General features: G+C 41.5%; 1 protein-coding gene across 2 annotated transcripts in view; it reads right to left on the minus strand.

Annotated features, from left to right (window-relative positions):
- CLTC (clathrin heavy chain) overlaps nucleotides 1-14,935 on the minus strand; it is a 75,071-nt gene extending 60,136 nt beyond the window's left edge. For both annotated transcript variants that reach the window (XM_003912836.5, XM_009190385.4), the window contains exon 1: nucleotides 14,681-14,935. In XM_003912836.5, the coding sequence (XP_003912885.2) occupies nucleotides 14,681-14,722 (42 nt within the window). In that variant the 5' untranslated portion in view covers nucleotides 14,723-14,935. The remainder of the gene's footprint in view (nucleotides 1-14,680) is intronic.
- Between the last annotated feature and the right edge of the window lie 595 nt (nucleotides 14,936-15,530).

The raw sequence follows: 15,530 nt of genomic DNA on the forward strand, positions 1-15,530 counted from the left end.
GATGCTGACAGCAGTCACTTCATTGAGCCCTTCCTGGAAACTAGCAGAATGTCAAATAAAAACTGCAGTTGCTGTATTCTACAGGAAATAAGAAATGCTGAGAATGCAGCATTCCTTTAGTTCTTCCATCAACAGGATACCAGCCACTCTTTTCTGTAGGCTCCACAGATTTCAAGCAACAAATAAAAATGCCTTTAATGCTTGCTGTCCCCACACTTAAACATGTAGTTTTTTTCTACTCCATGTTAGCCTTTGAGAGAATCACCGTCTCTTAGAATTTTTGATTCTGGTCACAAACTCCAAATTTAAGCAATATATTCAGGAAGCATCCACAGTTGGAGAGAGGTTGTCAGACTATTAGCTTTGGTAAACTACCAGGAGGCTCAAAGACAAAGAATTTTTCCTACTTGTAATCAACTGCTGATTGGAAATTTTCAAAAACTTTATATTTAATGCATTCTTAAAAAAGTAATCCAACAATTACATGATATCAGATCAATTAGGCCAATGTTAACCAAGCTGCAGGGAAATACAGGAGTTTTTATGCCCCAAATCTTGGAGATGGATATGACTTACCAAGATTATGCCCCTGTGTAAATGCAATTCAGCAGCCCAAAACAACCAAATGCTGCTACCATAGCTACATTCAATGGAAGGGGCGAGAAGTTGTGCAGAATATATCCGAACCTACCATTCAAAGAACCAGAAACGGGTTTACTTTGAGGGCTCAAGGCCAGGCACAATGGCTCATGCCTGTAATCCCAGCACTTTTGCAGGCCAAGGTGGGAGGACCTCTCAAGCCCAGGTGTTCAAGACCAGCCTGGGCAACATGGCAAGACCCTGTCCCTACAAAAAATAAAAAAACTGGCCATGTGTGGTGGTGTGTACCTGTAGTCCTAGCTAGTTGGCAGGCTGAGGTGGGAAGATTGTTTGAGTCCAGGAGGCAGAGGCTGCAGCGAGCTGTGATTGCACCCCTGCATTCAGCCTGGGTGACAGAGCAAGACCTCGTCTCAGAAAATATATATAATACTTATTGCTGACTTAGCATAAAGGATGTTATAAATGAATGTAACCAGGCAGACATTAAAGGCTTGGTTTCCTGATAAGAATAAAATGTCTGGACAGTCCCCTTAATATTCAAGTTATAAAGATCCTTGAGAAACTTCATTCTATGACACAACTTCCCAGTGACTTCACAAATATACATTTAAGTGGGAGCCTAGTATTACATTCCATCAACCCTATCACAATTATATATATTCATGTATCTTTCTACCCTATACTGAGGGACCCCAGGAAATTTAGACATTATGCTCTATCCCACATTATTCTAGTTAGATCAATCATTTAAAGCACACTCAGCCTACTAGGTGCTACAAGTTATAAGACTAGAACCATTTTATTTTACAATTGGGTCACTAGAGTATTTTCTTTTTTTTCTTTTCTTTTATTGAGATTGAGTCTTGCTCTGTCGCCCAGGCTGGAGTGCAATGGCACGATTTCAGCTCACTGCAACCTCCGCCTCCCAGGTTCAAGCCATTCTCCTGCCTCAGTCTCCTCAGTAGCTGGGACTACAGGAATGCACCATCACGCCCGACTAATTTTTGTATTTTTTCAGTAGAGACGGGGTTTCACCATGTTGGCCAGGCTGGTCTCAAACTCGTGATCTCAAGCGATCCACCCACCTCAGCCTCCCAAAGTATTGGGATTGCAGGAGTGAGCCACTGCAACCGGCCTGGAATATTTTCCTGTGAGCTTAAATGCCACAAATACTGTTTTCAAATAAGTGAATGAAATAACTAACAATCAGCATGAGGAGTTACAGATTATCTCAAAATGATTTAATATTAACAAATTCAGGGAGTTCAAAATGACATTAAAATGATTAAACCACTATGATTTGCTTTCAATTAATACATATTGAGCATCCATTATTTAGCAACTTAACACAAACTCAATATTTCATGTACGATTTTTGTGTGAAACTGTCCCCTTTGCTTATTTTTGTGCTGACTGTAACTTTGTCATTACTAGTGAGGAAACAACCTAGGGGAGAAAAAACAGGTTTTAGGCTCTCAGAGGCTCTTTGGGGGTTCAAGTGAGACTCATGTCTTCTAAAAACAAGACACTTTCCATCTCAAAAACTATAGACACTGCTTCACTATCTAAAATTCAGGGTTAAAAAACTACTATTACCTTGATTTTTTTGGTCAGGAAGAGGATGTGCCCTAGATGCTCATAGTTTTGGGGATTTTTTTTTGTTTTTCAGACAGAGTCTCGCTCTGTCGCACAGGCTGGCATGCAGTGGCGCAATCTTGGCTCAATGCAACCTCCAGCTCCTGGGTTCAAGCAATTCTTGTGCCTTGGCCTCCTGAGTTTCTTTTGTTTTGTTTTTTTAAATTCATGGTATTACAACTTCCTGAGGCCTGTTCCAAACACTAAACCCTTTTAATTTTGGTTCTTTCAAATTACAAAAGTTTTCTTTCATTGAAAAGAGTTTCCATTCCAATTATTTTGGTTTCTAAAATTCTTAAATTTGTAACCTATTCTGTCACACACCACTTTTACTTAATTCTGGGATTTACTTCTAATTTTTATTTTTTTCTTTTTGGGACAGGGTCTCACTCTGTCTGCCAGGTTTGAGTGCAGTGGCATGATTTCAGCCTACTGCAGCCTCGACTTTCCAGGCTCAGGTGATCCATCCACCTCAGCCTCCCAAGTATATGGGACTGCAGGCACATGCCACCACACCCAGCTAAATTTTGTACTTTTTGTAGAGATAGGGTTTGGCCATGCTGTCCAGGCTAGTCTCAAATGCCTGGGTTGAAGCAATCCACCTACCTCGTGAGCCACTGCACCCAGCCTAAATTCAAAATCTTAAAAAAAAATATTACTCCTTCCACATTGCTGATTCATTCCACAGAGTAGGAATTCCAGTTCTGCTCTTAACTGATTTCAAAACCAATTGTTTCAGTATGTTTTATGTTATTACATCCCATTATCTCCATAGGTCTTTCTGTTCCTTTTACATCAACTTTTGCTGCATGCCACAGATGATGTCAACAATTTTGTAAAGTTTTCTTCTGATTCCATCTGAAAAAAATTTCTAGTATTTCTTCAGATCTCTCCCTAGCTCTGTAGTTTTCCCAATTATCATATATTTAAAAAATTCCTGAGCAGCTACTGTGTGCCCGACACTACACTAATGCACAGAGAGTTCTACAGCAAATGAGAAACTCCCTTCCACTCAGTATATGTAACAGCTACACAGCAATCACAACAATGCCATGAAGTTACAGGGATGTATGCCTAGCACAGATACATGTAGGGGTATATGCAGTGTCTCAGAAGAAATGGAAACAATCTAAAACAGGACACACAATATAAGGGAGGGCAGCGCTACAGAGTTTAGGAGTGGACACAGAATTAAAAATACCATATAGGCCCAAATAAGGTACTTATTTTCCCAGTTAGACTAATCATCCCAACACCCCAAAAAGCTGTCAGAAGATGTGAAGAAAATGGAACTCTCATATATTGCTAGTGGGCATGGCAAATGGTGCCACCACTGTGGAAAACAGTTTCGTAGTCTCTCAAAAAGTTGAAAGAGAGAAATTACCATATGACCCAGCAATTCCACTTCTAAGTATTTATCTAGAAGAAATGAAAACAGGCATTCAAACAAAAACTTGTATATGAATGTTTGCAACAGCACTAGTCACAACAGCCAAAAGGTAGAAAGAACTCAAATGTCCACCAACTGATGAAAGGACAAATAAAATGTTGATATATTCATTCAGTGAAGTATTATTCAGCCATAAAGGAATGAAGTCTGATATATGCTATAACATGGAAGAATCTCCAAGATTATGCTTAGTGAAAGAAGGCAGAAACAAATGGTCACTTATTGTATAATTCCATTTATGCGAAATATCCAGAATAGGTAAATCCATAGAGACAAAAAGCAAATTAGCAGTTGCCAGGGGATGGGAGGAGGGAGATGGGAGAGAGACTGCTTCACGTGTATGGGGTTTCCTTTTTGGGAGATGAAAATGTCTTGGAACTAGATACAGGTGTTGGCTGCACGACACTGTGAATACACTAAATACCACTAAATTGTTCACTTTAAAATGGTTAATTTTGTTATTTGAAAAAGTTTTGATCCCTTTACATTATAAACTCTTAGGGATTAGATATATTTAATGTACAATTCAACTAGTCATTTCACTTACTTTACAGACATTTAAAATCAGGCCACGCACAGTGGCTCCCGCCTGTAATCCCAGCACTTTGGGAGGCCAAGGCGGGCAGATTGCTTGGGCTCAGGAGTTCGAGACCAGCCTGGGTGACATGGCCAAACCCTGTTTCTACAAAAAATACAAAAATTGGCTGGGTGTGGCGGCACATGCCTGTAGTCCCAGCTACTTGGGAGGCTGAGGTGAGATGAGAGGATGGCTGGAACCTGGGAAGTCGAGGCTGTGGTGAGCCATGATCTCGCCACTGTACTCCACCCTTCGTGACAGAGCAAGACCCTGTCTCAAAAAAACAAAACAACACACACCAAACAAAATTATATTTAAACTCTTCATATGCATTTTTGACATCAGCACTAGAAAGTCATCTCCATTTCACAATGCTTTTCAAAAATCCATTGGAGTGCAATCATACTGATGCAATTTTATAACATCAAATCTATCTGCATATTAGGAGAGTTGTTTTTCCCTTATCTTTCTATGTAAATTATGATCTCTAGGTTGGGTGCAGTGGCTCATGCCTGTAATCCTAGCACTTTGGGAGGGCGAGGCAGGCAGATCACAAGGTCAGGAGTTCGAGACCAGCCTGGACAACATGGTGAAATCCCGTCTCCACTAAAATTACAAAAATTAGCCAGGCATGGTGGCGGGCACCTGTAATCCCAGCTACTCGGGAGGCTGAGGCAGGAGAATCGCTTGAACCTGGGAGGTGGAGGTTGCAGTGAGCCGAGATCACACCACTGCACTCCAACCTGGGTGTTAGAGCAAGACTCCATCTCAAAAAAAAAAAAAAAAAATCATCTCTAGAAATATGCCCGAATGGACTGCTTTTCAAGGGATATTTAAATCATCTGCTTATAACATCCAACAGTTCCAACTGTGAGGTCATACACAGGAGAACTGTAGATGTGTAAAATTTGTCTCTCACTAATCCAGTTGATTTCAAGCCTGCAGCAGCCTTTGCCAAACAGCATTTGGGTGCTCACAATAGAAGCAACTGTGACAGGACATAATACTATGGAGATTCAGTAAGGCTTTTCATAAGGAGACTCTTTCCTGAGGGTATTTGTGGTTAAAAAACAAAAAAAGAGCCGGGCGCGGTGGCTCAAGCCTGTAATCCTAGCACTTTGGGAGGCCGAGGAGGGTGGATCACGAGGTCAGGAGATCGAGACTATCCTGGCTAACACGGTGAAACCCCGTCTCTACTAAAAATACAAAAAACTAGCCGGGCGCGGTAGCGGGCGCCTGTAGTCCCAGCTACTTGGGAGGCTGAGGCGGGAGAATGCCGTGAACCCGGGAGGCGGAGCTTGCAGTGAGCCGAGATCACGCCACTGCACTCCAGCCTGGGAGACACAGCGAGACTCCGTCTCAAAAAAAAAAAAAAAAAAAAAAAAAAAACAAAAAAGAAACCTGCCTTAGATTTTCATAGTTCAATATGACCAAATATAGAGTATTGCAGAGACTGGAGAAAGAGATGAGTTTTTGTAAACCACGTTCTCTCTACTCGTCTTTTCCCCCTTATTATTCATCTTTAAATAATGAGATCTATCCAAAGTCAGCTGTTTGCCAAGCACAGCATATATACTGATAGTCTTTAGCTTCAGTCTGTCCACTCTGGTGGTTTTTTTAAGCCATCTTTCTCAGATGAGCAGCTAATCAGAAATAAATGCAAGTTGGCCAGGCGCGGTGGCTCACGCCTGTAATCCCAGCACTTTGGGAGGCTGAGGTAGGTAGATTATTTGAGGTCAGGAGTTTGAGACCAGCCTGGCCAACATGGTGAAACCCCATCTCTACTAAAAATACAAAAAAAATTCACCAGGCATGGTGGCGGGCACGTGTAGTCCCGGCTACTCAGGAGACTGAGGCAAGAGAATTGCTTGAAACTGGGAGGCGGAAGTTGCAGTGAGTCAAGATTGCACCACTGCACTCCAGCCTGGACGACAGAGTCAACTCCCAATCCAATTCCCGTTTTTTCATCTTCTATGACTCCCAGTTTCAACCCAGGGTCACGAAAAACTAAACCCTGAGACCCTGCAGTGTGCATCACTGAGGAACTCCAGAAATCGATGGATGCAGAAAATGAGAAATTAGAGAGTCTGGTGTAACTTCAAGATCTTGGCTTCAATAACTGGGTAGATGGTAGTTTTTTGCCTTTAGTATGGCACATATATTCAACTCAAGTGGACAAAGGGAAACTCTTCCAGGGTGGAGGGGAAGAACTAATATTTGAGTGTCTGTAAAGGGTTGAGGGCTAAATATTATACTATAAAGACACATACTGTAGTCTAACTTTAAAATTAACCGGAAATATTGTTTTAATAAATGAGGAAGTTGAGACAAGCTGAAAACCTGACAGAATCAAATAGATAAGCCCAGATTAAACATCTGAGACATTTTCCAGAATAGCACACTGCAGAGTTTAAATTTTTTAACATAACAAAATACGGCTTTAGTGGATCTGGTTCCTATTGTTTCAGAAATAATCTTTAAAACTGTTTTACTTCAGAACTTAAAATCCTTATTTACTTAAGGATTAGGAACAAGAAGTATTAACAGTACTGGCAGTCTGCCTCCAAAGCACAACCCTACAAGTCTGTAACCATTTTCCCTTCTACCATGATGCTACTCAAAATGAACAAATATATTCCATTGTCACCTTCCTTTCCTATCCCCTTCATGCACAATTGCCTTCCTTGAGTTCAAGCTTCTATTTTTTGGTATAAACACAAAAACATGAATTTACAGTAAAACAGAAAGCAGAAGCTTCCTCCTTTCACAAGTGGCTTCAGACTGGAACACATTCATTCTTTTCCGTAAGAAAAAGTCTACAGGAAAGTGTGACAAGTTCAGTCTTCTGAGAGGGATGTAGACAATCCTGGTTACAAGTTAACCGGATCCCAATCATCCTGCACAATTTTCCAATAGGAAATAGGATAAAGTCTTTAAAAAATATATACCTAAATAATCATTCAAGGCATAAAGTCAGATGTTAGTTTGCTGTCTCCTACTTTTCTCATAATATAAAAAATATTTCCCGAAAAACAAACAACAGTACTACTAGAATCAAAGACCATCACAGCATAGATACAAACAATTGTGGTATATTTTGCAGTTCAAATGATACAGACCATTTACCAAATGAGGCAATGAGCCAAATGAAAGAACAAGTACTAAAAATCTGACTGCTCACTAGCTGTGTGATTCTAAAAGTTACCTGCTATGAACTTCAGTTGCCCAATCTCTACAATAAGGCTAATCCGACCTAAGCACAAGGGTTCCCTTGCTAATTAAATGAGATAATAAACATAAATATTTAATACAGTTCTTGGCACATAACAGGTGCTCAAACAGCTATAATGGCCAATGTATTTTGATTTTATGGAATAGATATCAGGACAATTAAGATTTGAAGAGTTATTGCCTCAAAAATAGGACAAGGCTTGGTGTCTCACACTTGTAATTCCAGCACTTTGGGAGGCTGACGCAGCAGACTGCTTGAGCCCAGGATTTTGAGACCATCCTGGGAAACATGGCAAAACCCCAACTCTACAAAAAAATACAAAAATTAGCTGGGTTTGGTGGTGCACGCCTGTAGTCCCAGCTATTTGGGGAGTGCTGAGGTGGGAGGATCACCTAACCCCAGGGAGGTCAAGGCTGCAGTGGGCCTTGATCATGCCACTGCACTCCAGCCTGGGTAACAGAGTGAGACCCTGTCTCAAAAAAAAAAAAAAAAGATAGGACAAAATATCTTAAATTATATCTTAATTTAAGGAGATAATACAAAAGAAGAGACTCACAAAAGTCTGACAGATGGGTTTTGCATAATACATTTAGGTCCAAGCTTACAGCCATCTCCTGAGTTAAGAGCATTAGCCACGGGCACTTGACCAAGAAGCGAAGACAAGACACCCAGAGCTGTAAACTTTGCTGTAGCTCAGAAGACAGGTTTATTTCATGAAGTAGTTTTCGCATGGCATATACGTACATGAACTTAAAGCAGCAGCCTCATTCTAATATACAGGAGTAAAATATTAGCTATGAATCTACTGCTTATCTAAGTGAGAAGATTCACTTCAACACTACCACCCTAAAAAAGGACACATACAATAACTCTAACAAAGGCCTGACCGGCACTCCATATGGGTATTTTATCCGATATGATTCATTAAGATTTTTTTTCAAATATGTCTGATCAAGGAACCCTAATTTAACATGTACCAGTGGCACACAATGAGACTCATGGGACATAATAAAAGGTTTATTTAAAAGTTTTTTGGGGGCAGTTTCAGAGTGTAATCAACTTTGTATCATATCAATTATTTGTATTAAATTGTGCACAATATCAAATGTTCAAATACATAAAAGATCCACAATCAAGTAGACAACATCGATGGTTGGAATGACAAGTGAACAGCCTTTGCCAACTCATCAATGGAAGCATGAATACAAGGTGTAGTACATCCTGTTTACCACCTTGTCCCTAAGGTCTAACACAGTTCCTAATCTGCAGTAAGTACTCAAATATTAGGTAAATGAACTAACCCCAAATACTTATACACCATAAAATGCTGGATCTGCAAATGAATATTGTGTCATTGGTTGAGATATCTGAATAAAATGTACTGGACAAAAATTATTTAGTCAATAATTAATGCTCCTAAAGTGCTAAAGTACTTTCACATACATGATCTCAGATCCTCATAATAACTTTGTGAGATAGTATGCCCATTTCCCAGAGAAAAAGAAGCAAGAGGTTAGACCTAACCTGTGTTGTCCAATATGGTAACCACAAGTCACAATCCACATACGATAATGAGCACTTGAAATGTGATTACCATAATTTTAAAGTAACTAAAATTAAATAATAACCAATAAGTGATTCAATTACTGGAAAACTTAAATATGTTTGGGATCACTGAAGTATTGCATATCTGCTTTTCTTTTTCTTCATTTTTGTTTATTTAATATAGAGATGAGGTCTTACTCTGTTATCTAGGCTGGTCTCGAATTCCTGGGCTCAAGCAGTGCTCCTACCTTGGCTCACAAAGTGCTAAGTTTACAGGCATGAGCCACTACCCCCAGCCCCAAATCTGTCTTTCTAACTGTAAATTTTATGAACTCTAAATATGGACCAGGATTTCCAATGAAAACAGGGTCTGAATTGATATGTGATCTAAGTATAAAACATATATAGCCAGGCGTAGTGGCTCACGCCTGTAATCCTAACACTTTGGGAGGCCGACAGGCAGATCACAAGGTCAAGAGATTGAGACCATCCTGACCAACATGGTGAAACCCCATTTCTACTAAAAATACAAAAAAAAAAAAAAATAGCTGGGTGTGGTGGCACGCATCTGTAGTCCCAGCTACTTGGGAGGCTGAGGCAGGAGACTGAACCTAGTTGGGGGAGGTTGCAGTAAGCCAAGATCTGCCACTGCACTCCAGCCTGGCGACAGAGCGAGACTTTGTCTCAAAAAAAGAAAAAAAAAACACACACTAGATTTAGAAAATTTAGTATGAAAAAGAATGTAAGGTATCTCATTAGTAAAATTTATACTGATTACATATTGAAATAATATTTTGCATAGCCCAAGTTAAATAAAATATATTAAATTTAATTTTATCTAGGCAGGGCATGGTGACTCATGCCTGTAATCCCAGCACTTTGGGAGGCCAAGGCGAGGGGATCACTTCAGCCCAAGAATTTGAGACCAGCCTGAGCAATACAGCGAGACTGTCTCTACCAAAAAAACCCCAAAATTAATTAATTTCATCTGTTTTTTCACTTTTAACATGGCTACTAGAATACTTAAAATTACTTATGTGAAGCCAGGAGCAGCAGCTCATGCCTGTAATCCCAGCACTTTGGGAGGCCGAGGTGGGCAGATCATTTGAGGTCAGGAGTTGACGACCAGTCTGGCCAACATGGTAAAACCCCATCTCTACTAAAAATACAAAAATTAGCCAGGCGTGGTGGCAGGCACTTATAATCCCAGTTACTCAGGAGGCTGAGGCAGGAGAAGAATCACTTGAACCTGGCAGGTGGAGGTTGCAGTGAGCCGAGATTGTACCACCGCACTCCCGTCTAGGTGACAGAGTGAGACTCTGTCTCAAAAAAAAAAAAAAAAAAGTATGTGGCTCACATTATTTTTCTGTTGGACAGCATTAGTTTCAACAACCCCTAAAGCCCTGTTCTGTCTACTATACCACATCGTTAATCTATAAACAAGTAGCGAGAACTCACCTCTCTGGGCCTAAGTCCAACAGAAAAAAAGCACTCTAGGATACTGTATAACTTCTCTTTCTAAGGCCAAATATTTTGTGTCAGAAGACTCAGGTACACATCCCATTCGGACAGCATTCCCACTACTTTGAGTCTCACTTTTTAGAAAGGTGTCTAGGGGGACTGAGTGAAGATCTGAAAGTACCTAGCCAAATTTACAGCACATAATAAGGTCTCAAGAAGTCTGCTGCTAGTTATCGTTCATCACCACCACTTTCCAAGACAGTATTCAGTTAAAACTTTTGAACGAGCATTTTAATTTTAGCTAAAGAAATATTCTAAATACATAAACATAAGTGGTGAAATAAATCTTCAAACTTACAAAACACATCAGCATGGCCTATAATTGTGCAGTCCAATGAGAGTCAGCTGTCGCTTGTGGCTATTTATATTTAAATTAATTAAAAAGAAATTGAAGTAAAAATTTAGTTCCTCAGTCATCAGCCACATTTCAAGTGCTCAATATCCCTATGTAGCTAGCAGACAGTTCCATCATTGAAGAAAGTTCTACTGGACAATAACTCAAAGAGAAAAAGCCACAACAGTTAACAATGACAGGAAAAACATCTTGTTAAATATAATTTGAATAACATATAGAGTTAAACAAATGTATGGAAAAAACAATTCTGCAAAGAAGCTGAGGACTCGATATAAATGGAACCTTTTACAAGCAAGGTACAAATTCCAATTACGCTAAGAAACAATTGTCCAAGAGCAACTACCAAGGTTCCAGAAATGTGAATTTTCCTAAATACTCAAATGAAAAGGACTGTGTTCTACACACACACCATTCTGTGTCTTATTTCCTAATCAGAGTGAAAGCACTTTCACTAAAATTAACCACACACTGAGTAAACTGACCATCAAGAAAATTCTGAAGAATATGATACATTTTAGACTTAGAAGCTATTCCCATGAGGCTGCAGCATAATTTCAGGAAGTTTACCTCTTCCAGCGAGTACAACTAAGCATGTAGTAAATCCCAGTACTTAGCATTGATTTCTATTTGCAACCCAAACTAACTATAGCAAGAATCCCTAACATTTGACTCAACAACACATTCCATGCCTGCATTTATGCATCAATGGGGAAAGAACAGGGTAGGGAGATTTTTAATTGAAGACCCAAAGAATCTAGGAATACACTGGTATGTGTCAAGTGGTCTAAAGATAGTTAATGTGCCAAAAAATTGAGAATCGCCAAAAAATTGAGAATCACAGGCAATATTTTATATATGTAGCCTAGGATTTTTATAGAATCTGCAATTCCAACAATATCTTGCTCAAATAGGCACTCATTTATTAACCGCTATCAGTCTAAACAGTCTAGGAAAAAAATCTTCATTTATTGACATTCATTTGCTGTAGGTGCATGCCTTGATGACAACAGATCCTTCAGTTGGATAATGCAGTTAAAGGGTATAAAAATAAGTTCATTTACAGTTTCACAAGCTAACTATACTCATACTTAAGTTCCTCATTTCTTGTTTCCAGTTTTTAATCCTACGTGTTTCAGAAAGTTTTCTGCTACTTAGCAAACTGGTAGAAGCTCAGAGGTCAGAGACCTAAGACGCCAACTAAAATAATCCTTATTAGTTGGGCTCAGTGGTTCACACCTATTATCCCAGCACTTTGGGAGGCCAAGGCAAAGGATTGCTTGAGCCCAGGAATTCGAGACTAGCCTGGACAACATAGTGAAGCCCCAACTCTACAAAAAATACAAAAATTAGCCAGGTGTGGTGGCTCATGGCCGTAGTCCCAACTACTCAGGATGCTGAGGTGGGAGGATGGCTTGAGCCCAGTAGGTCAAGGCTGCAGTGACCTGTGACAGTGCCACTGACCTCCAGCAAAAACCCTGTCTCTTCAAAAAACAAAAACCTTATTAATTTTTCAAAAGGTAGGAGATAATGAAGTCAGGAGATATATTATCATGGAAGAGGCTGTAGTTATTTGCGCTCTGCAATTAATCAGCTGGAGCACACAGTCATATTAGCTAAGCAAGCTTAACTTTAGGCATGACATAGCAATCCAAAACACAGAGGGCTGAATTTTTCAATTTGCAAATCTGCTTTATATTCAAAATCTTCAAATTATTTGAGAAGAAAATGGCTTCATTCAAGTATCTGCTGAAACTTTGAACCAGTTACAAAACAGACATGTATTAAATTTGTCTTCAATAAGTGACAAGGTTGGGTTCCAATCTCTGGCATCATTTAACAATTCTTGTCTCCTCTTTAAAAGAAATGAAAAGCTATTACTCGAACCACCACAAGATTTAGTAGTGAGCTATACATCTGCCATGGAAAATAAACAGCAGCTGTACTTGATTCTTTGTGTGGTTTATAAACATTTGTCTGCAGAAAGATATTTCAGATGCAGCTTAGTATGAAAACAAGCCCGTGTTTTCCCCTCACACTTAAGAACAGCACTTTCTCAACTCTCCACATTCATTTGCCACCCCACTTTAACAAAAATAACTAAAGCAATTAAACTTGGATTGATTAAAAAAAAATTCCACTTTGTTATTTAACGTTTTTAACCTTCTGTAAAAGTGTTTTTATTATTGGCATAAATATATTTATATATATATGACAAGATATGCCAAGGTATATTCCATTACTTCAGATGAGTTATTTGAAAATTACAGATGACTGAAGAAAGTGCATTATTTAACTCATTTTATGGGTAAAGATTTATTATTCTTTACATTTCAAGCCTTAAAGGAAAATAAGTCCTTGCTAGTGCAAACATGGTAATACCTGCAAAGAAATATGAAATTATGTTACTTATAGCCTGAATATTAAAACCTTTTATTAACAAGACTCTTTTATGTATGTTATACCAATGGGGGAATGTAAATAAAAATGGTCTTCAATGGTAAAGTGTCTAATAAGTCACTGGTATTAGTGTCATGTCAAACCACTGCATTCTCTGTCATTATGGAATTAGCCCTTCAGACGATAGAGCTGAGGCAGGTTTCTTTAAGGGGATATTTGGGAAGAAAGCAAATTAATAGGAATAAATTATTTCAGCTACAGTAAAAATCAGGATTGGTGACACAGGAAAATCAAAAGCTCTGAAGAGGTTTAATTCAGTGAAGCCTTCCAATGGTCACCTGCCTAGGCCAGCGATTGGCATGCTGCCAGATGAGACAACAATATGTTGCCTCCAGGATAAGGAACCATGGGAAAGAACTCTAGAACTTACTAAAGGGAAGCCAGTTACAGACCAAATAGCCCCGCAGGTCTCAGAGCAGCTGTGCTCTGTCCCCAGGGCTCTGTTCAATTCCATGCGATCCTGAGGAAGATATTCAAAACTACCTGCTACTACTCGAGAAGACTAGAAGATAACCTCTGTATCACTCTTTCCTACCTTCTAGAACCAAAGAGGGGTTAAGAGCCACAACATCCCCAAAGAAATAAAAAAAAGTGGGGAGGGGAGGCGAGTTTCCTTAGGGAGCTCGACCCCACACACTCTGAGATTGACATCGCTCTGAGAAATGCGTTCTCCCATTCTACCCTCGTTTCGTTCTTTCAGTGACCTTCTGTCCCTACTGCCTCAAGTAAGGCAAGAGACAAGCCACCGCCTCACCACCACCCCCAACCCCCACCACCGGAGAAGGTGCCTTTCTCAGTTGAGAGCCGCAGAGGGAGGAAAAAAAAAAAGGTTGCTCCTCCCCAACCCACCCGCCCCACAACTCCTGGGTGCAGACACGAAGAGGGAAAGAGGAGAGCAATGGAAGGTGACAGCCCCGCACTGGCCCAGGGGATATGAATCCTTGCTCTGGTAGAAACAAGAGAGAATCCCCCCTCCCACTCCCCTACCCAAATGAATGAACTGAACAAAATGGGGAGGAGGGAGTTTGTACGCGCAGTTCTGGCCATCCAGGAAGCAAGATCGAGAGGCCTTTGGATCCAGGCTTGGTCTTTGCAGCCCTTTGCACCCCAACTCCTGTCCTTTCATCCAAGCCCCACATCATTTAACCGTTTAAGCTTTCTAAGATAGTGCCCCCTCCTCCATCTACCCCAAAGACCGACAACCCCCCCACCCCTCCAGCTCCGATCCTGCTCGGGCCCAGACTCCAGCTTCTTCCACTATTCCTACCACCTTCTCCACAGCCCTCACCAGCCCGGGACCGGCCGCACCTGGAGATGCTCCTGAAAACGAATTGGCAGAATCTGGGCCATGGCGCTGTCGGGGGGAATGGTCTCCTCCTGTCACTGGGGCTGCGGGGCAGTGGCTGCCCGGGCTCTCCGAGGGAGAGGAGGAGAAGGGGAGGGGGGAGGCTGGGCTCAGCAGGATCCTCTCCGGGGACGCAGGAAACTGGCACGCAGACGAAAGAGCTCGGGTCGGGGGCGGAGGCTCCACGGGCCAGGAGAGCCGCAATGGCGGAACCGGGCGCAGCGCAGACTCCGGAAACGGCTGAGCCCAGCGGAAGGATCCCGGCGACAGAACTCCGCCCAGTCGCCTCACCCCTCTGCCTTATGTACCCCTCCACGGAGCGGTGCGTGCGGCGGGCGCAGGAATTCCGGGCGCTGTGCGCCCGGAGCCTCGCTTCTGACGCCACACGGGGGGCAACAGAGGAACCGGAGGGACTACTTTTTTAGACTCATCACTTTCGCCAATCTTCTTTTTCTACCCCCACTTTTTTTTTTTTTTTTTGCATTTTGCCACATCATGCGACTCGGGGCGACCGACGTCACTTCCGTGGGCGCTTTAGGTCCCACCCACGTACTTCCAGGTGCACGTGATACTGATGGGGAAGGGTCGGCTGATTGCTGCCAGAATGGAGAGCGCGTTTTAAGGAAATGCGGCGTCTCCTGGGAGTGAAGTGGCTGTTGGGCCACCTTGAGGCATGACGGGTGCCGCTTCCTTCCCCTGCGACCCCTGCCTGTTTGGACTGAGCCCCTTACAGGAGGACGTGGCGGGGGCAGACGGGGGCAGCCTCCCGCCCTCTCCGTGACTCAGGGAAACGGCCTCGCCGCAGAGCGCTCC

This window comes from Papio anubis, chromosome 17 (assembly GCF_008728515.1).
Source record: "Papio anubis isolate 15944 chromosome 17, Panubis1.0, whole genome shotgun sequence".
NCBI classification, from domain to species: Eukaryota; Metazoa; Chordata; class Mammalia; order Primates; family Cercopithecidae; genus Papio; species Papio anubis.